The following is a 24,049-nucleotide window of genomic DNA, read 5'->3' as shown; positions in this document are numbered from 1 at the left end:
TGGCTTGCTTCGGTGTCAGGGGAGAAGGGGAAGTGTCCCGTGTTGGTCCAGTAGCCCACCCTGGGTGGGGGGGGTGGTACATGGCAGGAACCCACCACCGGTTTGGCAGCCATTCTTCCCGTGGGTCCTTGCAGGGGCCTCCCCTCCTGGAACCCCTTCCCACTTTACAGTTGGCTACACTTGGCTAGCCCGAGGCGCAGGCGGGGGGCGGGGCACGTCTGCGGAGAATAACACTCCGGTCTGCTCAGAAGGATCCCAGGATCAGGGCCAGGAGGGTCTGCGTGTGCCCACCCAAAGTTCCTTTTTGTCAGATATTCAGCGGCGGGGGCTCGGCGGGGGCTCGGGAAAGGGGAAGCCTAGAGGAGCGCCGGCCGCAGGGCCCCCGGGGTTAACTGGGGGGGGGTACAGGACACTGGGGATTGCGGAGGTCGGGCCGCCTTCGGGAGAGAGCCGGAGTTCCTGGAAGACGGGGCGGGGGAGCGTCGCGAGGGTGTGGGCGTCTGCCCTGGCGCGGCCCCCGCGCGGGGACCTCTGGCGGAGGAGCCGTAAGGAGGGGCGGGCGAGCCCGGAGCAGCATGGGTGTGTGTGGTGGGAGAGAAAATCCCTTTGTTGCCGACCGATCGCGCTTGGGGCTGAGGCGGGGGGGAAGGGGCGCCCTTCCCCCGCTCACCCTGGCAGCCGCCGCCGCCGAGGGCCAAGTTCACCCCCCGACCGACCCCAGTGGCTCTCTCCTCCGACCCAGGCGCCCTAGGAGGAGGCAGGGAAGGCTCTGGTTTGCTCGAAAGGTCAGGGCTTCGCGAGTTTCTCATCCTCCTCGCTCCCTCTCCCCTCCTGCTCCTCAGCTCAGTCTGTTACTAATGCAAAACTTGGGGCGTGGGTGGGGACGCCCCCAGAGGCAATGCCCTGGCTTGGAGTGTGCAAAGAGACAGCGCCTCGGCCGGCTGGATCTCTCCCCCCACTCCCTCTGACACCCTTGGAGGGCTGGTGGACTGAGCCAGCCACCAACATCAGCCACACCCCCGGAAGCCTGTGGCCCTGTCCAGAAGTGGGGGGGGCAGTCTTGGGGTCCCCCTCGCCCGGCAGCTACATGTCTGGGAGGGGGGCAGAAAGCAGCCCAGGAGGACCCGCCCCCAACCGTGCACATCCGGGAGAGCGTTTTCCTCTCATCTTCTACCCCCACACGCTCCCCCTCCCCCCATCCTAAAATAGGAACTTATTCACCCCTCCCTTCCTTGACACCAGGAGAGAAGTGCTGCTGTGCGTGACTCAGTCTGCTCTTGGAGCAGCCCCAAAAAGGGCTCCCGCAGGGTTCGCTTTGGGCTTTGATGAAATCCACACAAGTCTCCTGAAGGTCACCCCTCCCTGGCCTGGGCCCCTCTGTGTCCCTGCCTCAGCCTTCCCACGCAAAAACTGTGCCACGATCTGGGGATGGCACACAGCATGCCTGGTGGACTCAGATGCTGCTTGAGGGGGTTCGACGTGGCGGGCAGTAGCTCTTGCCTGGCGAAACTTGTCACCAGTGCGGTTTAATCCTCTGGAAAACACGGTGCCAAATATTTACAGATGAGGGGACCAAGGTTGAAGAGGTTCGGCCACCTGCCCAGGGACACACTGTGGATGAGGGTGGGAGCTGGGAGACTGGTGGTGGTGACCGTGTTCTTGGATGATCTCCACAGAGAGCCAGCTCTGATGTGAGGGAGTCCCCTTTCCCAGCACACCCTGCACGCAAACTGTCTGGGCTCTCTGATGTCAGCTAGGCCTTCTGAGCCAGGAGCAACCCCCCCCCCCCCACCCCCCTCCACCCACCCAGGCCTTCTTAGCCCCTGACTGGATAACCACCTGATGGATGCAAGGGGTGCCAGATGAGAGAGACCCTTGAAGGGGCACCATTACCACTTGTGAAGGAGTTGGAATGGTTTGATGGTGACTTGACACCTGTGATGTGCAGACTCGAACTGAGCACTGCCTCAAGGGTGGAGGCAGTAAAAGTGGCCTGGTGCCAGGAGGAGCCCAGTGGAGAGACAGGAAGGGTGCCAAACTTGGTCTGATGCTGCCTCCCCCTCCCCTGGCGCATCCCAGCCACTCACGGTCATTGCCGCTTCCCTTTCCAACCTGCTGCTGTTGTCTATCTGGGTAGATCGCCTTTAAAGAAAAAATAGTTCTCTCTGTCTCCTCAGGGCATAATGGTGTCCTCATGGCCGAAATGGGTGGGATGGTGGTGACTGGTCCAGCTCCGTGAGCCTCTCCTGTCACAAGCTTGGCAGTGCCTCTTCTCATGGATCACAGCTCCTAATTTTGGTCCCTCCAACCTCTTTCTGCCAGTCATGTCCTTTCACAGGTGTCCACGCCACGCCGAGTACTCGAAGCATAACCCTTGGCTTCCAGAGCAGGTGACTGCCCACGTCTGTTGCCGGAGACCCAGGCCCCTCCTGCTTTCATTACTGGTGCTTTCAGTTAACTGCCATTCAGAGAACTGGAGTCCATGCTCGGGGGCAATGGACTGGTCTCTCCCCGGAACTGGGTGTTCCAGTGGGCAACCACTACAATTCCTACTGTTCTTCAGAAACCACCAGACTCCCTCAGTCTCCCTGTCCGACCTCTTCTCTCTCAGCCACCTTCCCCATCCCTGTCCTTCCTCCTTGGCCCCCATCTCTCCTCTACTGGAAAAAGGGTTAAAACCTCATAGCCAGGGTGTAGCTTTAGCAGCTAACATGGAAACAGGTTGGTGCTTGTAAAGTGCTTTTCTTGAGTGACTTCACACATCTTGGCACTTCTAGTCTGCACGTGGAAGAGCGGGGCGGTGGGGGCGGGGGTTGGTGCACTCAGAGAGAAATAAGGGCAAACAAGCCTCTCATAGTGGCATAGTGCCTGCTCTGTTTGTCATCTAAATCACATTATTTGTCCTCTCCACCGCGGCCCAAGGGTCAGCGAAGTCAGTTTTGAAGCACTTTCTCTTAGAGTTTAAAAAAAAAAAAAAAAGACCCCAACTATTTCAACAACCCCTTCTAGAAGTGGAGTGGGATGAGCATCGCTGTATCTCTGCCTCTCAGTCTTTTTGTTGTTTCTCACCCTGGCGTCCCCTCAGCTCCACATCCCAGAGAGGTTGGCGGGGGAGGTCCCCAGGGCCTCGACCCCGACCCCGGCGGGGTTGGACTCTGTGTGGCCTCTGCCGCCCAGCCGGACGCCTGCCCAGGATGTTCCTGCTGGGGATTCCCACCAGGATCCTCGGGGCTCCCCTCTCCCGGAGCAGGCTCTCACCCGAGAGAAGGGCCTCCTGGCCAGCCCAGGCCCTGGCTCACTGGCCCTTTCTGCTTGGCTCCATCTTTGGCCAGGAACCTGAAGAGTTAAAAGTCTTTAGCTTGTTGCAATGAAATTATGGCTGGCAGTGGCGCCGCTGTTTGTTCAACAGACCTCCACTTTTAAACAGTTCACAAAAAGTTCATGGGGCAGCTCAAGATTGTGTGTGTGTGTGTGTGTGTGTGTAGTCAGCAGGATCCAGCAGTGGACCTCCCCCTCCCTCGTTTCTTCATGTTCAACCTCCTCCCTTTGCCCCCTCCCCACCACTCCATCTGACCCTGTGCACACGCGCTTGAAGCCACTTCATTAGGTCACATAAGTGTGTGGCATTAATGTTGAAAAGTCCACAGGAAGGGCCCCAGAGGGGTGGGGGAGGGGTCAGGAGGGCTTTGAAAGCACCCAGTGCTCCCAGATGTCCCTACATCGCTTTCACCCTTCCGTCAAGTCCGGGCTGCCCCTTCTCAGGAAAAGCCCCTTTTTTCCAGGCGGGGGCATGAAGGCAGCACCCTTCCTGTTTTCCTCACTCAGGTGCTCAGAGGTCCTTGTCACAAGGTGTTGGCTAAAGGAGGTGGGGAGGTTATAGCTTGTTTAAGGGGAGGCCACTTTGGGGACTGCGGAAGTTTGAGGTCATGGAGGGGCTCTCTCTCTCTCTCTTTCTCGCAGGAGTGTGCGCGCACGTACACACACACACACACACACGGTTTTTCCTTTCCTCATCATTTTCTTAAGGACTTGATCTAGTGATGCTTTTTGCTCCTGGTGTAATTTCTGCTTTTCCTACGGGCGCATGGCGGGAGAGGCTGGTTCCGAGCGGTCATTCCCACTTCTGGTCCCCCTGTTGCAGCCGGTGACCAGGACCCCTGCCTCCTGCCTCCTGTGAACCAAGGAATGTTGCTCTACCTTCCCAGTCAGGCCACCCAGAATGTCTTCCTTTTGTTAGAAGGGGTGGCAGGGGTTAGGGAGGAGACAGTCTCCCTTGGATGTGCCTTGTGGTCATCCCTGGACTAAGTGGTGTCCCCCCGCCCTCGCTTGATCTGTAGGTTTGGAAGAAGGAAGAGAAGCTCATGAGCCCCCACTGAACCTTCTTTAAGACCCCAGCTGGTCTTTTCAGGGCACCGTGTCTAGCCCCTTGGAAGGAGAAGGCGCTTTCTCTGAATCCCACCAGGCCTGCTGCAACTGCCTAGTTAGGCCTCTTCCTCTTCTTCCTCTTCCTCCTCCTCCTCCTCTTCCAGCGCAGTCATTGTTGGGCTCCAACTCCGTGCCGCGTGTCTGTGTGTGTGGCTCTTGATTAACAGACGGTGTTCTGTGTATAGAGGGGCCGACGGGGATACTGGTGGACAAAAGGCCTAGTTAGGACAAAGAACTGCTGAAGGACAGACCAGCCTGGCTTTTGGATTCAGGTCTCTCAGGTGCTCCCCCACTCCCAGCCTTAGTTACTCCCAGAAAGAGTCCCCGGACCCCGGAGCCTCCAACTGGGCCGACCTGGCAGTCTGCTCCTTGTGCTCAAGTGTAAAAGCAAGCATTTGCATATTTTTCCCTGCTAACAAAGGAAATGTGTCGACTTCGGGAACATTTGGGCTTTCGGAAACTGTGTGGGTGGGTGTGTGCGGGAGGAGAAAGAAAAGTTCCCCCGACGATCTGCACACACCGCTGATTTCAGAGTCTGCTTTGGGGCCCGGGGAAAGATGGCCTGGCCTGCGGGCCCGGCCTGGGCAAGGGAGATGACGATGTGTTTGTGCACTGGGGAATTGCCCAGGGCCATCGGTCCCAGGCATTAAAGGCTCCCTACTTATTAACCCAGCATTTAACAGCAGGATATGGGCTGAAGCGCAGTCAAAAGAAACGGCTCAACCTCCAAAGAGCAATTAAAATCCTGCACGAGGATAAATCACGCGCCGTGATAATCCTGTTAATAAAATGCAGCTTGTCCTGACCCTTCACTCATGCAGCAAACTAGAATGTGATGTGGGTGGGGGTGGTGGGCAGAGAAGGTAAGGAAGGGCGGGGAGAGGTGCTCTCCCCTCCTCTGCCCTGGCCACCTCCCCCTCCCTGTAGGTGGAAAATCGGTGGCGTTTGCCTGCTCCCAGCTTGCCAGTGGCTCGCAGCCCAGCAGCCTGGGCTGCTAAGACTTCTGCGCTCGCTGATGATTTCTTGTCCCCAGCGAGCAGGCATCATGGAATTACTTAGCCGCCTCCCTCTAGCTCCCAGGCCAAACCACCCGGGGTTGGTGCTTCATCTGATCGAGGGCTGGGTGGGGTGTTTCGCTGGCCCACTGACCCTGTGTAACCCTCAATCTGTTAAGTCGGTCCACACCACTGCCCCGGAGACACAGGGTAGTTTGGGTTACTACACCTAACTCTTGTGCCTTCCCCCAGACCTGATCCTCTTAGTCCGCGTCTGCTCCCCCCCCCCCCCCCCCCGCACCCCAGCGGAAGATCCGGCGTGTGGCCCCCACCAAGATCGCTGCCCAGCAAGCTGCCAAGCGTGTTCCCCAAAGGCTGGGGAAGGACAAGGCAGGAGTGGCCGGGGTGGTGGTGGTGATGTGTGCAGTTGTCGCGGATGGTGTGGCGCGTGGCCCTTTAACCCCCTCCCCGCCCACAGGAGAGTTGCGGGCTGCCCCTGTACCCTTTGGGTCAGGTGCGTTCCCTGACTCCCAGACATCTGTAGAACATTGAGCGCAGCCTGCCTTCCCGACTCTGCATTCTGTATGAATTGCCTAGAAAGCGGGCCTCTCTGGTTCCCTGTTCAGCTCTTCTTTATTCAACCTCCCGGGATTTTTTTTTTTTTTTTTTTTTTAAACAGACTAGACGCTTGAAGAAAAGCTGCCATCCAAGAAGACGACATGCTTTCAGCAACCCCCCTGTATGGGAACGTTCACAGCTGGATGAACAGCGAGAGGGTCCGCATGTGTGGGATCAACGAAGACAGGTGAATGTTCCCTGTCTGGGTGAGGCCTGGGGAGAGAGGGTGGGTGCCGCCCCACCCCCACCCGGTGCTCCAGAGCCCTGCTGAAGCCCCCCTTACCTTCTCAGAGCCAGAGTGGGCCCAAAAGGGGTGGGGGAGAATGATCTCCCGCCTAGCTGGCGGCCCTTGATTTACAGTTTTAACAGGCAACCCGGCTCAGCGAAGCATTGCCGCCCTTTAAAAGATTAGCCCCTAAAGCGGCCTTTCAGTGCACTTTCGTCCTTAATTTATTATTTCATATTTATGAAGGAGAATTAATCCCAGTCTATATGCTGCTTTAACTCTAAATGTCAGGAGTGTGGGCCCAGGTGGATCGGCATTCGATGTGCTTTTAAAACAAATAGTTTGCTCAGTAATAAATGGGGAGATGGCCACCCCTTACTCCATTCAAGCCCCGGGTTTCTCGGTGTCCTCTACCGCCTCCTCGGCGAGGCCATCGGCTCCTGGTTTCAGTCACCCGACAGCTCCGCTGGGCTTCCTAATCAGTGATTTTGGAGTGTGGGGTAGCAGCAGCTAAGCGGCAGGGGCCTGAAGCCGCTCTTGGGGTATCCGCTGCTGCCTGTCAGCGATTTTATCCTGGGGATTTGGAAGTTGGCACCGTACACTTGCTATATCGATGCTGTCTGATAACAAGTCCCAGGACGGCCGCGGCAGCCTGGCACAGATGGGCGGCTTTGCTCTGGAGCCCGGAGCGGCTGACATGACATTTGTAGGCTCTTCGTGTGTATCCCCCGTCACTGTGAGACGGGCAGTCACATACGGCTTCATTATCACCAGGGAAGCCAATTTTGTAGACCACGGTACCTAACTTTGGGGAAAAGTTTTGAAAGCCCACCCTGGTGAGGAGCACAGAATGGCAGGTCCTGTGACTGCAGCCTTGTGTCTCCACTTCGGTCTTTGGCCTTTGGTCCTCCCTGATGTCTGACCTCAGGTAGAGCTTCGGAGGTCCCCGCTAGGACCGTGGAGCTATGTATTGGCCCCCGTGGCCTCTTCTCCAGAGAAAAGAACAGCACAGAATCTTCGTTTCCCTCGGTGGCCGGCCTGGGGCCCTGTCTGGGATTCCCTGGCCCCGTTGTGCCCTGCCTTGCCTTTGTTTTCTGCCAGCCCAGCTGAAGCACCATTTGGGGCCAGCTTTCAATAGGAGCGCTGGGGAGGAATTGTTCGGTGAGGGCGGTTTGAGGAACGGAGTTATTAGAAACTGGTCCGTTCGGGGGCGATCTGTGAAAGATGGATTAAGTGGGGGAATGCTTTTATGAAGTTTCGTATGTCCTTTTCACGTAGGAAAATTCCTGTAAACGATGGTGATGCTTCAAAGGCCAGACTGGAACTGAGGGAAGAAAATCCCTTGAACCACAATGTGGTAAGAGACGTGGCTTCAGTCTAAATATCCATCGATCTATAATCCCTGGTGCATTAATTTGCATGCTGCCAAGGGGTCTTTTGGGGGTAGGGCAGGGCTGGGTGGGTCTGAGTAGGATGCTGCTTCTGCAGGACCTGGCCCTCATCGGAGCTCTTCTTGCATTCCCGGTGACACGCTAGCCCTGTCCCAGGAGTGTCCGAGTCAGTCCCATAGTGACCCGGTGGCATATGTGCCTCCTTTTCTTGGCTAAGCCACAGGCTGCCTCCATGCTCTCTGAAGCTCGATAAATTTCCAACCTCCAAGTAGACCCTTAGGGTTTCCTTTTCCAGTAAAATACGAAACACAGACCCGTCTTCAGACAGCAGGAGAGGAAGTCAAAAGGCAATACCACAGTTTGACCCCTGGCCTCTATTGATTTAGAAATGAGACAGCTAAAGTCCTCCTTCCCTGCCATCCCACCAAAGATTGTTTCTTGCATGTTATGTTAAATAATCACCATGCTTCCCTAGCTGGGGGGGGTGGGGAGAGACCCCAGTGAGCACCACCCTGCCCCCCAACATAAGGGCCTGGGAGGTTCAGGTCCCGTCTCCCCACCCACCCACCCCCCTGTCCGTACCCTATGAGGGCGGTGCCTAGAGTAGTAGAGCTGGCGTCCTTTCTGTGGCAGCCGAGAATTTTTGCTGAGAAAGTGAATTTTCCCGAGTTAATAGATGACTAAATTTAATGTATAGGCCCCAAGTCTAAAGGGATCAACCTTTTACAGGCTTTCAGGATACTAGCTGAACCAAGGTGAGAAGGCAGGCATCAAAGGCTTTTGGATATGTGGGCCAGGGATGGTGGGCCCCCGTGAAGCCTCTCTTTTTAACCCTTTGTGCTCAGATGTGGAGGCTGATGTCCTGTGAGCCTAGCTGTTGGTTTCTCCTTGGGACAGGACCTACAGCTTTGATGGGGGCATCACGAGTTAACACCTGTGTTCTTCTTCCACTAAGGTGGAGGCCACTACGGCCCATCGGATCGATGGCCTGGCCGCGCTCAGCATGGACCGCACCGGCCTGATCCGGGAAGGACTGCGTGTCCCCGGCAACATCGTCTATTCTAGCTTGTGCGGACTGGGCTCAGAGAAAGGTCGGGAGGCTGCCACGAGCACTCTGGGTGGTCTTGGGTTCTCGTCCGAGAGAAATCCAGAATTGCAGTTCAAACCGAACACCCCTGAGACGGTGGAGGCTTCCGCTGTCTCTGGAAAGGCCCCCAATGGCTTCAGTGCTATCTACAAAACACCCCCTGGGATACAAAAAAGTGCTGTGCCCACAGCAGAAACGCTGGGCTTGGACAGGCCTGCCAGCGACAAACAGAGCCCTCTCAACATCAATGGTGCTAGTTACCTGCGGCTGCCCTGGGTCAACCCTTACATGGAGGGGGCCACGCCAGCCATCTACCCTTTCCTCGACTCGCCAAATAAGTATTCCCTGAACATGTACAAGGCCTTGCTACCTCAGCAGTCCTACAGCTTGGCCCAGCCGCTGTATTCTCCGGTCTGCACCAACGGGGAGCGCTTTCTCTACCTGCCGCCGCCTCACTACGTCAGTCCCCACATCCCGTCGTCCCTGGCTTCGCCCATGAGGCTCTCGACGCCTTCTGCTTCCCCGGCCATCCCACCTTTGGTCCACTGCGCAGACAAAAGCCTGCCCTGGAAGATGGGCGTCAGTCCTGGGAACCCCGTCGAGTCCCATGCCTATCCCCACATCCAGAACAGTAAGCAGCCGAGGGTGCCCTCCACCAAGGGGGTCACCAGCGGTCTGCCCGGGGACACAGCGCTCCTGCTGCCCCCTTCGCCTCGACCTTCGCCCCGGGTCCACCTTCCCTCCCAGCCCACTGCAGACACCTACTCTGAATTTCATAAGCACTACGCCAGGATCTCCACCTCGCCATCTGTCACCCTGTCGAAGCCATACATGACAGTCAGCAGTGAGTTCCCTTCGGCCAGGCTCTCCAACGGCAAGTATCCGAAGGGCCCGGAAGGGGCTGAAGGGGCCCAGTCGGTTCCCGGGCACACCCGGAAAGCAGCGGGCCAGGACAGAAAAGACGGTGGCTCCCCTCCTCTGTTGGAGAAGCAGACAGTTACCAAAGATGTCACCGATAAGCCACTGGACTTGTCCGCAAAGGTGGTGGACGTGGATGCTTCCAAAGCCGACCACATAAAGAAGATGGCCCCCACGGTCCTCGTGCACAGCCGAGCTGGAAGCGGCTTAGTGCTGTCCGGCAGTGAGATTCCGAAAGAAACCCTATCTCCTCCCGGAAACGGCTGTGCTATCTATAGATCTGAAATCATCAGCACGGCTCCCTCGTCCTGGGTGGTGCCCGGGCCGAGCCCTAATGAAGAGAACAACGGCAAAGGCCTGCCGCTGAAAAACAAGGCTTTGGAATGGGCGATCCCACAGCAGCGGAGCTCATCGTGTCCCCGCATGGGCGGCACAGACGCTGTGGTCACCAACGTCTCGGGCTCGGTCTCGAGTGCCGGCCGCCCGGCCTCTGCGTCGCCGGCACCCAATGCCAATGCAGATGGCTGCAAGACCAGCAGGAGCTCCGTGGATACTACGCCGTCCGTCATTCAGCACGTGGGCCAGCCCCCGACCACACCTGCCAAGCACAGCAGCAGCACCAGCAGCAAGGGCGCCAAAGCCAGCAACCCGGAGCCGAGCTTCAAAGCAAACGAGAATGGCCTTCCGCCAAGCTCGATCTTTCTGTCGCCAAATGAGGCATTTAGGTCCCCACCGATTCCCTACCCCAGGAGTTACCTCCCTTACCCGGCACCCGAGGGCATCGCTATAAGCCCCCTCTCCTTACACGGCAAGGGACCTGTCTACCCTCACCCAGTCTTGCTGCCCAATGGCAGTCTATTCCCCGGGCACCTTGCCCCGAAGCCCGGACTGCCCTACGGGCTGCCCACAGGCCGACCGGAGTTTGTGACCTACCAGGACGCGCTGGGGTTGGGCATGGTGCACCCCATGTTGATACCTCACACGCCCATCGAGATCACTAAGGAGGAGAAACCAGAGAGGAGGTCCCGCTCCCACGAGAGGCGCTACGAGGACCCAGCCCTCCGGAACCGGTTTTCTGAGATGCTGGAAGCGAGCAGCACCAAGCTACAGCCAGAAGTCCCCTCCGACAAGAACCTGAAGCCCAGCCCCAGCTGGAACCAAGGGAAAACGGTAGTCAAGAGCGACAAACTTGTCTATGTAGACCTCCTCCGGGAGGAGGCGGACGCTAAAACAGAGGCGAACGCGGCCAAGCCGGGCTTCGTGGCCGAGAGCGTGGGCCAGAGCACCGAGCCCAGTAAGCCCCCGGCTGAGCCCGCCCTGCAGCCACACCGTGATTTCGTCGCCCTGAGGGAGGAGTTGGGGCGCATCAGTGATTTCCACGAAGCTTACGCTTTCAAGCAGGCCCCTGGCCAGTCAGTCTTCAGCTTAAGCAAGGAGAGCATTCCAGCAGGAACCACCAAGGAGAACCTGGGGCTGCCCGTCTCTACTCCCTTCCTGGAGCCGACTCTGGCGAATGATGGCCCACCCGTAACTTTTGGGAAAACCCCAGAGGATCCCAAACCGTTTTGCGTGGGCAGCGCCCCGCCAAGTGTGGACGTCACCCCTACCTATACCAAAGACGGAGCCGACGATGCCGAATCCACCGATGGCAAAGTTCTCAAACCCAAGCCATCGAAGCTGGCAAAGAGGATCGCAAATTCCGCTGGTTACGTGGGTGACCGATTCAAGTGTGTCACTACCGAACTGTACGCAGATTCCAGCCAGCTCAGCCGGGAGCAGCGCGCCTTGCAGGTGAGCCGTCCCCCCACCCCCAAATTTCAGTGACTTTACCAGTTGTCAGTTCTGTTTTTGTTAATGTGGAAAGAGGATTGGGGGAGTATGGTAGGGCAGGGCGCCGGGCAGATTTTGGTTAAAGAAAGCTTATGGTCACGTAAATATATGTATGACACGTGTCCAGTAAGGGGACGTGAGTGGTAGCACTTAGGAGGTTCACGTGTCCAGACACTTGCCGTTACCCTGTAGATGCTAAGAGAGCTCCACGCAGACGCTGCTAACAGAAGTATTAATGATTGCGAAGGTTAGCTAAAGACTGCATGACGTCCCCTATCAGTTGCTTTGACTTCTCTGCCATTACTGTATGTTAACGAATAATGCCTAGCAATACTGCTTAGAAATGTCTTACGCGATACTTGGTGGAGATGTGTGGCAGCCGCGTGTCTGTGGGATTCGGGCAATTTTTTTTTTCCCACCCCCCCCCCCCAAAAAAAAACCTTGCTTAAAGGGATAGAGTTATGTGTTTAATTTGCTAGTGAATGATAGATGTTGTATAGGAATTTCCTTAAGATATTTTACTTTTAATTAAAAGATAAATAAAGCCAAATTGTGTTGCAATGTGAAGAAAAAAATTGGTTTATGCTTATAAAAATGGATGAAGTTATCTAAATGATCCATTGAGTGCCCATTTTAATTACATAGATGGAAGGATTACAAGAGGACAGTATTTTATGTCTACCCGCTGCTTACTGTGAGGTCAGTTCTTCAAATTTTTATTACTAGAATCTTACATAAACCTTTTGAGTTAAATTTCATTTCCAAATATACAGAGGGAAGTTTGTGGGCCATGGTCGTCTTTTATTCATTGTGCATTTTGTTTTCTTTTCTGTTGTTTTTGTTTTGTTTTCCTTTGCGTTGTGTTTCTGTTTTGTTTTTATTTACCTCCAAACGAGAATGTCTCTGTGCTATGGTGTATGCGTGGCTACACATACACAGCGCGTTTCTCTCTCTCTCTACATATGGCTTCACGAGTACAGACTGTGTGATTGCTTACGTATAGCTACTCTTACGTTTTTATCTATTACGTTTTTAAAATATCTCAGTCGTATCATAAATTGTGGTTGGTTTTGGGCAAACTTTTCTTTGAAACTACTTTCCTTTAAGGTAAGGCAAATGAAATAGCTTTTATGGTAAGGTGTCGTGTTTTTTTTTTTTCTTCCCCGTCTCCGTTCTCTTTCTAGCGTGCAATGATGCGCTTCTCAGAGCTGGAGATGAAAGAGAGGGAAGGTGGCCACCCGACAGCCAAAGACTCTGAGGTGTGCAAATTCAGCCCTGCCGACTGGGACAGGTTGAAAGGAAATCAGGACAAAAAGCCAAAGTCGGTCGCCCTGGAAGAGGCCATTGCCGACCAGAATGACAATGAGAGATGTAAGTAAACCCCCAGCGGCTTACCCGTGGTGCGTGGGGTGGGAGGCACTGCTCCCAGAGCTCAGGGAGGCGATGGGGAAGCGGTTCATTGCTGTGGCCCTGTGGCTGATGGGCTGCTCAGAGAAATAGGCCGCTGTCACCAGTCCAGGAGGGAAGGACCCATCGTCTGTTTGAACGCGGTGGTGTCCAGGGACGGAGGCACCCGTGGAAGACGACTTCCTGGGACGCTTCTCCTTTTCTAGGGAAATACCGGTCCTGTAGTTAGTGACGTTCTGATACGATACCAGCAGGGGAATGACCACGGGAGACATAAGCGTGGCCATGTGTGTTGTGTCCTGTTTTGTAGTGGGTACAGATAATCTGCCCTGCCCTTCTTTTTGGTACCAGTGGGCTGATGCTTCCAGCCAAAGGTGCCTCCCCACCCACCACAGCGACAGCCTCCCAGGGGACAGAGGGTTCTCGTGTTCTCCCTCCAGAGATAAAGGTTTTGTTAAAATGGGACGGGGTCTATTGAGGGCACCAGAGAGAGGAGATCATTGTTTTCGGTGGCATGTTTGTTGGCCACGGTTAGATGTTGACAGCATGATCCAGGGGTGTGGAATAAAGAGGGGGTCTTCCCGCCAGACAGAGGTGGTATTCTGTTGGGTTGGTCAAAACGGAGAGGAAGCAAGGGCTTTTCTCAAATCGCTCTTCGGGCCCAGCAGTGGGTTCCCCGCTGTGGTCTGGGGCCGTGGGGTTTGCCCACGAGATGTCCCTGGCCACCACAGTGTGTGGGTGGCAAGTGGAGAAGGTCTTTCTCCATCTCTTTTAAATGCGCACGCGTGGGGGCCCAAAGGGCACTCCAGACCTTGGAAACCTCACTCGTGAGGGTAAATTTGGGCGTCTGGCTGAGTGTCAAGGTGACGGGGGTTGCAGAATCCTCCTGACGGGGCAGGCAGGGATGGGAGATGCATTTGTGCGGGCTCCGTGCTGTTGGGCATCATGGGTTTGGCGTTCATTGGTGCCTGATGGTGTTTGGGGGAGAATTTGTGGTTCTGGATGGAGTTTGGGAGACTTTGTGCCCCCGGAGAGGGCGCTTCTTACTGCTGTGGGCACAGACCACCCCCAGCCCCCACCCCCTGTCTCCCATAGTCAGCCTTGGGGTCAGACAAAGGCCTGTGGCCAGGTTTCTGGGTAGGCCATGCCAGGACCATTTGTTCTCCTTCAGTCTCAGAAGAAGGGAGTTTTTGTTGCTAGTCAGTGGCGAGGACTCTGATGTGCCTGGAGTAAAGATTTCTTTACTCTTCCACTTCAGGGGGATGGATAGGGAAGCTTGGAGGGTCTGAGCTGCTGTTCAGTAAAGCAGAAACGAGGACAGCCTTTGTTTCTGATTTGCCCATAATGCCAGCTCTTGGGGAAGCCTCTCAGGGAGACCTGATAGACGTGAGCAAAGCTGAGTTAACAGGTAGGTGACTCTCTGAGGGGAGAGGGAGTGGGTGAGGTAGGCTGGAGGAAGGGAGCAGGAAGTTAGGCAGCCTTGAGTCTTCTTGCCCTTTGTCTGGGTTTCGAGTAACTTGGCCAGACCTGGGATGACTGCTGTTCTTCCCATCTCACTCACCCTGGCTGCCTTCCCAGGGAAGTTTATGTCCTCTGCATCTTTCCTGCTGATCCTAGAGTCGAGTACTCGGTCTGGTCAATGGAGGAGAGCCCAGATGACTCAGAAAGACCTCCCTCCTTCCCCTCCCCGGAGTCCCTCCAGGCTCAGTCCGTTGGGTTCTTTTCCTGGAGCACCCAGGACACGCAGCAAGGCTTGGGTCATCACCAGGGGCCAGAGAAGGATTGGGGAAGGCGGGGGTGGGGGCTCACTTTCTAGGATGGGGGCAAAGAAGGGGGTAGGTCACCATCCCCAGTCTTATGGGGACTTGGCAGTTTGTGGAGGAGTGACCTAGAGGAACCATTGTCCTTGCTGTCACGTCCTCAACTAGGGAACAGTAGGTGCTGGATCCATTTGGCTTCAAGTTAACAGGTTGTCTTGTCCTTTTGGCCCTCATGTCTTGAGCCCACGTGAGCTCAGGCCCTGCCCCACGTTGGTTCTCTCCTCACTGGGGTCCATGTGGCCGAGAGCCAAGCTGTGAGCACGTGGGAGCTGGGGTAGGGGTGGGGGTGGGTAGGGGCTCTGAGGAAGTTACGGGATGCCTTCCAGATGACTTCCTTCTCCCCAGACTTCCCTTACCTCCCGCAGACCCCAGGAGCTTCTAAGATGATGGGTGCTTCCGGGAGGGGCTGGCCTGACAGGAGCGAATGTAGTCAGAAACCCCATGGTCGGGATTTTCATGTCTTTTTCGTGGTCAGAGTCAGTTTTTATTTTAAAAGTCCAGCTGATGCCTTTAGGAGGCTTTGTCGCTTTGGAAGTTTATCAGTAGAGGAAACATCAGTGGCATTCTGAAGGTGGGGAGGGACAGGGACAGTCCCTTCCCCCATGAACCGGGAGTGATGGTCTCCCTCGGCAGCCACTTGGCTGGAGCAGACCTGGGATCTGCCCTGTCTGGGTGCCTGGGCAGGACCTGGAGGAAGCCTCGGTCAGAGGACTTCACGAAGCTTTTCTCAGGCCTTGCACCTGCGTGTTGGTGAACTAGACTGAGTTTGGGATCAGAGGTTCCCCCTGTATCCCTTTTGTAGAGGCCTTGAGTCCCCACAAGGTTAGCCTTTACCGGGGGTGCTACAGTCACATGCAGAGGAGGGAGTTCCCATCATGGGGAACCCTCCTGCCTTGTTGAGGGCTCACTGGGAGGGGGGTGGGGGACTGGCCCCTGACAGCGGGGGTGGTTGCTTTGCTGCCCCCAGTGAGGCATAAATGTTGCCATGGCGAGCTTTCTGTGAGGTGGCGCTATGACACAATCAGAACAAATTGTGGGAGGCCCTTGAGTCACGGGACTGGCGCCACAGGGAGCAGGTGTTAAGCCACGAACCACACAGCCACATTCACGTCTGCGTCGATCAGGTGACCAAGAGCGTGTGCCGTCCCGCCTGTAGAAGGGCTGAGAGTAGTGGTGGTGGCCGACCCAGTGGTTAGGTCCCCTGTATCCAGCTCTCTGTCTCCTTCGCTCTCAAGGGTAACCCCATGAGCTCTGGCCAGAACAGCTCATCTCCGAGCCCTGGGCCGGGTTTGTGATGAATCTCCCCCCTCCCCAACCTTAGCTGGTGGCGATGTGTCTCCTGGTTCCTCGTGGTGGCTGCTCTTCAGGGTTCTTACTGAGGCAGGTCTTGGCTCAGTCCAATTGGGATCTTTGCCTGAGAGGCTTGGGAGCTGTGGAAAGGATGGGGGACCCTAGTCTGGGGAAAGACCCTCTAGCGGAACAGGGGAGACAGCAGCTTAGTGATGTAGTGTGAATAGGTGATTTTGTCAACCTGTGACTATAGTGGCAGGAGGATTCCTGGGGGGGCACGGGTGCGACTTTGCTCCCTCTCCTTGTGGGTAACGGGGTGCTCTCTGCCCTCAGGCGGCAGCTTCTCGGTGGGAAGCCTGGAGGAGACCTGGGGAAGGGCTCTTGTCCGCTTGTTGGGGACACTGTGGTTCAGTGAGCAACAGGGAGCTGAGGTGTCCAGTCGGTGGCTGCTTGCTGACCACGGCGAACGGCTGGGCAGGCTAGGTGGGACGTGAACTGCACGGTTTGCAAGTTTGCAGCTGAGGTGAAGATGCACGGAAAGCCTTCTCCCGGAGCAAGGCACGCCTCATTAGGGGACCTGGGGCTGTTACAGGTACAGGTGATTATGACACCTGCAGTTAGAGTGTAAAATCCAGAAGTGGCATCTTGGGAGGGAGAGAGGCGTAAACGGATCAGGGCACGTCTCAGGTGTGGGCACCAAGGTGGCCAGGGTCCCACACCAGCTAAGCTGCTGCCTGACTGTGACTGTAGAAGGTGTCCATCACCTCCCAGTCACCCCTGCTTTCAGATCACCTGCTTTGATCCATCTTTCCTATCTCGGGGCGGGGACGACACGTACACTGAATTAACTTTAAAATGGCATAAGGTGGTTCCTATATTTGTGCGCTGATCCCCAGCCCTTCCCACGGGGCTCTCTGTGAAGGCTGACCAGAGACGCCAAATGGTGTCAACTGGGAGGGCTCACGGCTCCAGATTTTATGCAGTGGGGCTAACATGAAAGCTTGTCTGACAGTCTTGGTGTCCCGTCCACTGATTTCCCCAGCCTTTCTCTCCACTGGTCTTGGCCTGTGTTTATGAAGCCCAGTCCGGGAGGCAGCTGGCGGTAATAGTCCCACTTTACAAGTGAAGGGGGCTGAGTTGTAGAGTAGAGCTGTTACTGCTGGAGCAGTTAGGAGGGTCACAGAGCAGCGGGCGTGTGACACTCACAGCCCATCCCTCTGCTTCCCCCGGGCCCAACGTGGGCTGCCACGAGTCCCGGCTGCCACTGAGCCTTGTGTCTTCCCGCAGCCATGACAGTAGACCCACATGGTTGGGTCCTTCCACCATTGAGAGCACAGCCTAGCTGGGGCCAGGGATCGATCCCACCCCTCAACGCACACACGCAACTGACCACCACTAAATGGTGGTGATGTCCCCAGGAAAAAGCCAATTGGGGAACCACGTGGGCTGGTCAGGAGCAGGGAGGGATATTTGAAGTGGCCCCCCGGGGGTGGGGGTGGGGAACGCAAGAGGAATGGGGTTGGCATATGAAGAGTGTATTTCTGACTTCATCGAGAGATGGACTCGCACAGTTTCTGCTCAGTGTTAGCAGAATACCGAGCTCCCGCTCCTTAACATCCCAGCGATGCTTAGGGAATTAAGTGTGTATTAGAAGAAAGGTGACCCAAAGCGTTGGTGAGCCATTTCTTAGACTAGAAAAACAGCAGCGCGTCATGTTGAGCTGAGGTGATCTAAGGAAAGGTCCTGAGGTGAGGAGCCCACCCTTGTGGCTTAGGGAGCGCTGGAGGGAGCAGTGCAAGGAGACACACCTGTGGGCCAAGGGGGCGGAGCCTGGTGTTTGGAATGTCCTCAGGTGCTTGCCTGTGAAGGAAGGCATGAAGGGAGTGCCAGCTGGGGTAACTGACGTCCCATGGGTGTGCATGGTGTCACTGAGGTGTGTGTGTGGGGGGGGTGGGGGCGGCTAATATACACTCTTTCCACTTTTTCCCTTCCTCCCATGTGAGAAAGACGGGGAACAAGTAGCGATAAGGTTGAGTTCTTCGAAATTGCCCTTGACCCTCGTGCGCACACCAAGAAGCCTCTCCTTTGGCTTCCCCAGGCTCCTCTTCCCATCTCCCTTGGTCCCCCAGCTTCTCTGCCTGCCAACACTCCCTGCCCCAGCCCCCCTCCTTCGCTATCTCCCAGTTGACCCAAGGGGACACAGATGCGGTCCCTTCTGCAGATGACATGTAGGAGCTATTTGTTCTCTTTATTACACAGCCTTCCTTTTATTTCAAAATAATGCCCTCAGCAAATGTTGCCCGAGAGATTTCTTCGGTCAGCCCTGGCTTGGTTGGCTCTTGCTGCAGGGTCACCTGCCCGCCTGCGGGAAGGGACCCGGAAGGGACCTAGGCGTCTTGAAGTTGTGATGCCTCATCTTCCGATTCTCCTCGCGCCCCAATTTAAAAAAGGTGCAAGGAGAAAGTTGAGCATCGTAGTCGCTTTCTGCTTAGCTGTCCTAGCCCTGGGACCTTCTGTTTTGGTGGCCTTTGTGCTTCCAACGTGTGAGGGCCCCGGTGTTCTGAAGAAGGGTCTGTGTGTGGCAGATTACCATGGATGGGCACGGAGGTCCTGTGTTCTCACGGTGACCTTTGGGCCTTCATTCCTTGTCCTGCCGTTGTCCCCCCCCTCCCCAGGCGAATACAGTGCTGGCAACAAACATGATCCTTTTGAAGCTCCAGAGGACAAAGATCTTCCTGTGGAGAAATATTTCGTGGACAGGCAGCCTGTGAGCGAGTCCCCCACTGACCAGGCGGCTGTGGACATGCCACACAGCCCCACCCTCCGGCTAGACAGAAAGCGCAAAGTATCAGGTGATAGCAGCCTCACCGAGACGGCTGTGGAAGAGGTGCCCGAGGACCCTCTGCTGAAAGCCAAGCGGAGACGGGTCTCCAAAGGTGAGCTCAGTTGGCTTCAGCTGCCTGCGCATGCGGGGGGTGGGGGGACGGCCAGACCCAAACTGTGCTGCCTGCCCTCACCACGGGGCGCCCAGGGGGAATCCCTCGTGCGGAGCAGTGGCGGTCCCCTGTTCCCGCCCTGGAGCCCTGGGGAAGCCACTCATGCCTCCCCTGTGCCCAAAGCCAGATGCAGGAGCTTGAGCCCAAAGATGGCCAAAGATACCGGATAAGTCCCGTTCCGAGAGACTTGGTGACCGGCTCCGGCAGAGGCAGGGACCGCTCACTCCCCTTCCCACCCCCACCCCTATTAGCGATGCGTAAGACAATTTGTTCCCCCCCCAGGGGGCTTTTTGATTAATTTGTAGTTATTTCTCCATTAGATGACTGGCCTGAGAGGGAAATGACAAACAGTTCCTCTAACCACTTAGAAGACCCACATTATAGTGAGCTGACCAACCTGAAGGTGTGCATTGAATTAACAGGGCTCCATCCTAAAAAGCAACGCCACTTGCTGCACCTTAGAGAGCGCTGGGAGCAGCAGGTGTCGGCAGCAGAGAGCAAACCTGGCCGCCAGGGCAGGAAGGAAGTGACCCAGGCGGTTCAGCCTGAGGTCACCGTCCAGGGCAATAACAGCCCCGAAGAGAAACCCGGCAGGAAAAGGGCTGAGGCCAAAGGCAACAGAAGCTGGTCAGAGGAGTCCCTCAAATCCAGTGACAATGAACAAGGTACGCAGAGGCCGCCCCGCTCCTGCAGGGTGGGTCACCAGCCTTCCCGTGGGCAGGGGCCCCAGGAGGAGCCGAGTGCCAGAGAAATGGACAGACCAGGTCGAGGCGGGCAGGGAGTGCTTTCCTTTCAGATCCTTCCAACCTCCGGTCCTGCCCTGGGGAGGGAGTGTGTAGTGAGGGGAGCTCAGGAGGGAGCCCATCGTCTGGGGAACCCCAGGGGGCTGGCCGGTGCCCTGGTCCAGCCTCAGCCCGTGTCTGCTTATTTAGGTCTATTTAGGTCCTGGGCACCCAGCTCCCCCCACCGCACCCCCACCCCGGCCCCGTGGGTTGGGGGGTGGGAGATCTGGAAGAGCTGGCTCCTGCCCTCCTCCTGTCCAGGTCCTTTGAGGAAACTTGGGGCCACTTGGCGTTTTGTGGGTTAACCTACTTGCTGTTTGAATGTGGGATAATTAAAATATTAATGCTTTGGGAACATAATTGGTATATCTTTAAAAACTGAAGCCGCTCCAGTGATCAGTGCTAACAATGGGCTTTTCTTTCCGCACCGGCTACAACTGTGTAACGCCCGCTTCTTCTCCCCCTCCCTCCTTCCCGCCGCCACCCCCTCTGGATTTAGGCTTGCCTGTGTTCTCCGGCTCTCCGCCCATGAAGAGCCTTTCATCCACCAATGCGAGCGGCAAAAAGCAGACTCAGCCAAGCTGCACGCCAGCCTCGAGGCCGCCTGCCAAACAGCAGAAAATTAAAGAAAGCCAGAAGACAGATGTGCTGTGCACAGACGAAGAAGAGGATTGCCAGGCTGCCTCCCTGCTGCAGAAATTCACCGACAACAGCGAGAAACCATCCGGGAAGAGACTGTGCAAAACCAAGCATCTGATCCCGCAGGAGCCCAGGCAGGGCTTATCCCTAGCGGGAGACTACTATGTGGAGAACACGGACGGCAAGGTACCTCTTGCCTACCCCCTACCCCCACTCCCCTTTGGGCCCGGGACAGCACACCCCACCTGCTTGCCGCCTCTGCTTCTGGGGACAGAGGTTCTCTTTCCCCACATTCCTCCCCCAAATATCACACCCCACCCCCCAGGGCTCCTCCGTGCAACCCTCCTTTCTTCCCAAAACAAAAGCAAGGGGGAGAGTTCCTCCCTCGTTCGGGTCTGTCACTTGGGAAGGCGGGTCAGTGAAGCCTGGCTTACCTGTGTGCACACCCGGTTTTGTGACAGGTGACTGTCCGGAGGTTCCGGAAGCGGCCTGAGCCCAGTTCCGACTACGATCTGTCACCAGCCAAGCAGGACCAGAAGCCCTTCGACCGTTTGCAACAGTTACTGCCAGCTTCCCAGTCCACGCAGCTGCCACGCTCCAGCTCCCCTCCAGAGACCACCCAGTCGCGCCCGATGCCTCCAGAAGCTCGGAGACTCATCGTCAATAAGAACGCGGGCGAGACTCTCTTGCAGCGGGCGGCCAGGCTCGGCTACGAGGTGAGGGGCCTTGTTGGGGGTTGCCTGGATCCCAGGAGCCCTGGCCATGGCTCCTCAAGGCTGGGGGCGGGGGTGGGCAGTGGCGGGGTCCAGACACAGCCCCCTCCTCACCCGGGACTGGGCCGGTATTCCAGTGGGGTGTTTGCGTTCTCCCCGCTCGCGCTCCCGGCTCCTGCCGCTTTGCCGGCTTGTTCAGTCGCCACGTGAAGAGAAAGGCCTCTCTGATGTTCACGTCGTGTTCAGGCAGGTAGGCTGCTTCGGCACCCTCTAGTCTCGCTCACTTATCTCTGATACAAAATCTGACATAACCCAGGGCTTGGCGACTGGGGGAATTTTAATGAGTCCTTTTAGATTCTGATTAGCAAGGGGGAGAGAAGTTATTAGCTCTATTTTGGGTTGCCTGTGCTGTTCCGGGCAAAGCGATGCCCCTGTCGGGAGGGGGCAGGAGATGGGTAGGGCTTGGGGTTGGGGGACAACCTGAAGAGTCTTTTTTTTTCCAAGAGGGCGTGCGGGGGAGGATGGGGGGGACTCGGTCAATGCCTAAGACTCACCGCCCCCTCCCCCAGCCTGCTCCTCTCCCAGACCGCCTCACGCTGCTGGACTTGCCCTCTGAGAGATCTATTACCCCCTCTGCCCCGCGCGGCTCCCCCACCACGCTTGTCAGATGAAATTGTGATGTAAGAGCCCACAGGGCAAAGGCATTTTTTATGCTGGCATCAGCCCTCTGGGAGTTGAATGGTGGAAAAAAGAGGGCTCAGCAGGCTGAGTGTGGAGGTGTGGCCCAGGGCTGCGATGAGGGCCCGCGAGATGAGGATGCTCGGGATGGGCCCGGAGTCCCGGCCCCCATACCTTGGCCAGCTCTGTGGCTCCGTCTGCTGTGTGGGGGAGCCCTTCCTGGTGTGACCGCCTTGACCCCCAAGCCAGACACACACCCCCATTTCCCTCCCAGGGCACAACTTGGTAGGAAGTCCAGAGCACCCGTGATTTTTTAGCTTGAGGGTAGTTTTGGTGGACCATTAAAGATGCTATTGTTGATGCCTTTTCTGGTGGTATTCCTCTTCTGGAGATCTCTGGATTGCCTGGAGAGAACTCTCTGGAATGATTCTTAGGGGTGGTGAAGTCCTTGTGGCATCTGGTTGGCTTCCCGTGAGCTGAGAGCTGCAGCACCTAGGATGACCGACAGATACTCTACCCGACGCTGAGCTAGTTAGACCCCGCGTGCCCGGCATTATTAGTTCCTTGGGTCATGACTGGTCGTGGTTGAGAAAAGGGGTCTGTGTTCCCGGCAAACACTGGATGAGAGGAGTGAGAGCAGGAGGGTAGGGCTCCCTGCTTCACTTCTGATCTTGGCATTTCCAGCAGTCTTCATTTGGGCCCAGAGACCTAGGGAGACCCTTGTTGGTTCTCTAAGGAAGTTTCCATTTTGGTTTTCTTGTGGAACCAGTGGGTCTGAGGCCTGGACCAAGGAGCATTTACTCAGTCCATGCATTTTTAAGCTACGTACTAGGCCTCTGATGGCACCTGAACCCTTGGAAATGTTTATATCCTGACAACTGTGTGTGGGGGGTTCCCTTCATGCCTCAAGTTCAGCATGTAAGTTGCATAGATTACCAGTTTTGACGTTGAGCATGTATGTAGTGACTTTTAACTCCCAACTTTCTGGGATTTCGTTGGGGAGAATTTAAAATGCGTGGGGATGGCCATTTAGATTGGGCAGTCTCAATCTTTGAAAGTTGAAGGACCGTTTGTTTAACGCCGGAAAGGCATGTGTCATGAAAGCACTGACTTGGAAGAGTCTTACCGAAGTTCGTTTATACCACCATGTGTTTTTGCTTAGCTAGGGATGCTGCGTGTCCTGAAAAGGGTGTCCGAGCTTTGTGTTGGGCTTCTCTGCTCCTTGAGGTTCAGAAACACCCTCTACGTTAAATAGAGCACTTGCGTGGCTGGAGACACTCGAAGCTTTTCCCTCCTGGTAGAAAGGCTTCTGTTTCTTAGGCTAAAATGCCCGTGTGCAACCACATGCTTGTGCGTTTAGTGGTGATGGTTAAATTTTCTATGAATTGAATAAATCATGTTTTTAAAAAAGTTAATGAGGCATTTAATTAATTAACAATGTCGGGTTTATGGCCTTTATGGTTACATTTTGCGGTTAATGGCATTCAGCTTATAGCCGCTTAACAGAGAATTGTCCAACGAAAACAGTTTAATTTTGTTTGGAAATGGGTGGGCTGCCCTTCAAACACTCCCATTTCTAGTACAGAACGTAAGCCAGGAACTGTTGGGTGGACAGCCTTGCCTGTCCTCTCTGTGGATGACAGCAGTGGACAGGCGATAGGCCGCTGCCCTCCCAGCAAGGAAGCCATAGTTCTTTAGGCCGCTTGACCCCCTAACTAGACTGGGGCTTGCAGGCTGCTCATAGCAGCTGGATTGCGTCCCTCTCTCAAGGGGCCCTCTTGGGACTTCTGAATCTCCCCACTGACCAGGTACCAGAAGACTTGAGCTGTAAGTCTAGCACATGATGTTCGTTGAACTTGGGGCTCTTAATCTCTCCAGACCTCAGTTTCCCCAAGCGTGGAAGGAGAACGGTGCCACTTTCCCTTCCGGCTGTTGCAGAGGTTACTGTGGGGTAACAGGTGACATCCTCATTTGGGGAAACTGACAATGCTGTAAATAGCACAGCACAGTGAGGGCAAAGCCCTGTGGCCGTCCCGTGCCTGCTGCCTCTCCTCTGCCCTCCGGGAGAGGAGAGTCAACTTAACCTACCCATCAGGTTGGCCGTCCTTTGATTTCGAGGTACCCTGGTAGCGATAGGGGGGTCTCCAGGTGAAGGCCATAATTGTCAGAGCAAATAAACCCCAGTTGATAGGACACCCGGCAGGCTGCCGGGACCCAGGTAAATTGATCTGCGC

The 24,049-nt window shown here is 56.0% G+C and overlaps 1 protein-coding gene across 14 annotated transcripts in view; it reads left to right on the top strand.

Moving 5' to 3' along the window:
• Window positions 1-24,049, top strand: part of BCOR (BCL6 corepressor) — a 122,311-nt gene that overhangs the window by 84,976 nt on the left and 13,286 nt on the right. For 9 of the 14 annotated variants that reach the window (XM_059156583.1, XM_059156580.1, XM_059156579.1 and 6 more), the window contains exons 2-10: window positions 6,100-6,225; window positions 7,543-7,621; window positions 8,611-11,451; window positions 12,136-12,189; window positions 12,675-12,861; window positions 18,683-18,943; window positions 19,324-19,668; window positions 20,285-20,610; window positions 20,886-21,140. In XM_059156583.1, coding sequence (XP_059012566.1) covers window positions 6,140-6,225; window positions 7,543-7,621; window positions 8,611-11,451; window positions 12,136-12,189; window positions 12,675-12,861; window positions 18,683-18,943; window positions 19,324-19,668; window positions 20,285-20,610; window positions 20,886-21,140 — 4,434 coding nt within the window. In that variant the 5' untranslated portion in view covers window positions 6,100-6,139. The remainder of the gene's footprint in view (window positions 1-6,099; window positions 6,226-7,542; window positions 7,622-8,610; window positions 11,452-12,135; window positions 12,190-12,674; window positions 12,862-18,682; window positions 18,944-19,323; window positions 19,669-20,284; window positions 20,611-20,885; window positions 21,141-24,049) is intronic. The other 5 variants (XM_059156591.1, XM_059156592.1, XM_059156589.1 and 2 more) reach the window with 3 other exon arrangements.

The sequence above is a fragment of the Mustela lutreola genome, chromosome X, assembly GCF_030435805.1.
Source record: "Mustela lutreola isolate mMusLut2 chromosome X, mMusLut2.pri, whole genome shotgun sequence".
NCBI lineage: Eukaryota > Metazoa > Chordata > Mammalia > Carnivora > Mustelidae > Mustela > Mustela lutreola.
This window is presented reverse-complemented; position numbering and strand designations above follow the sequence as displayed.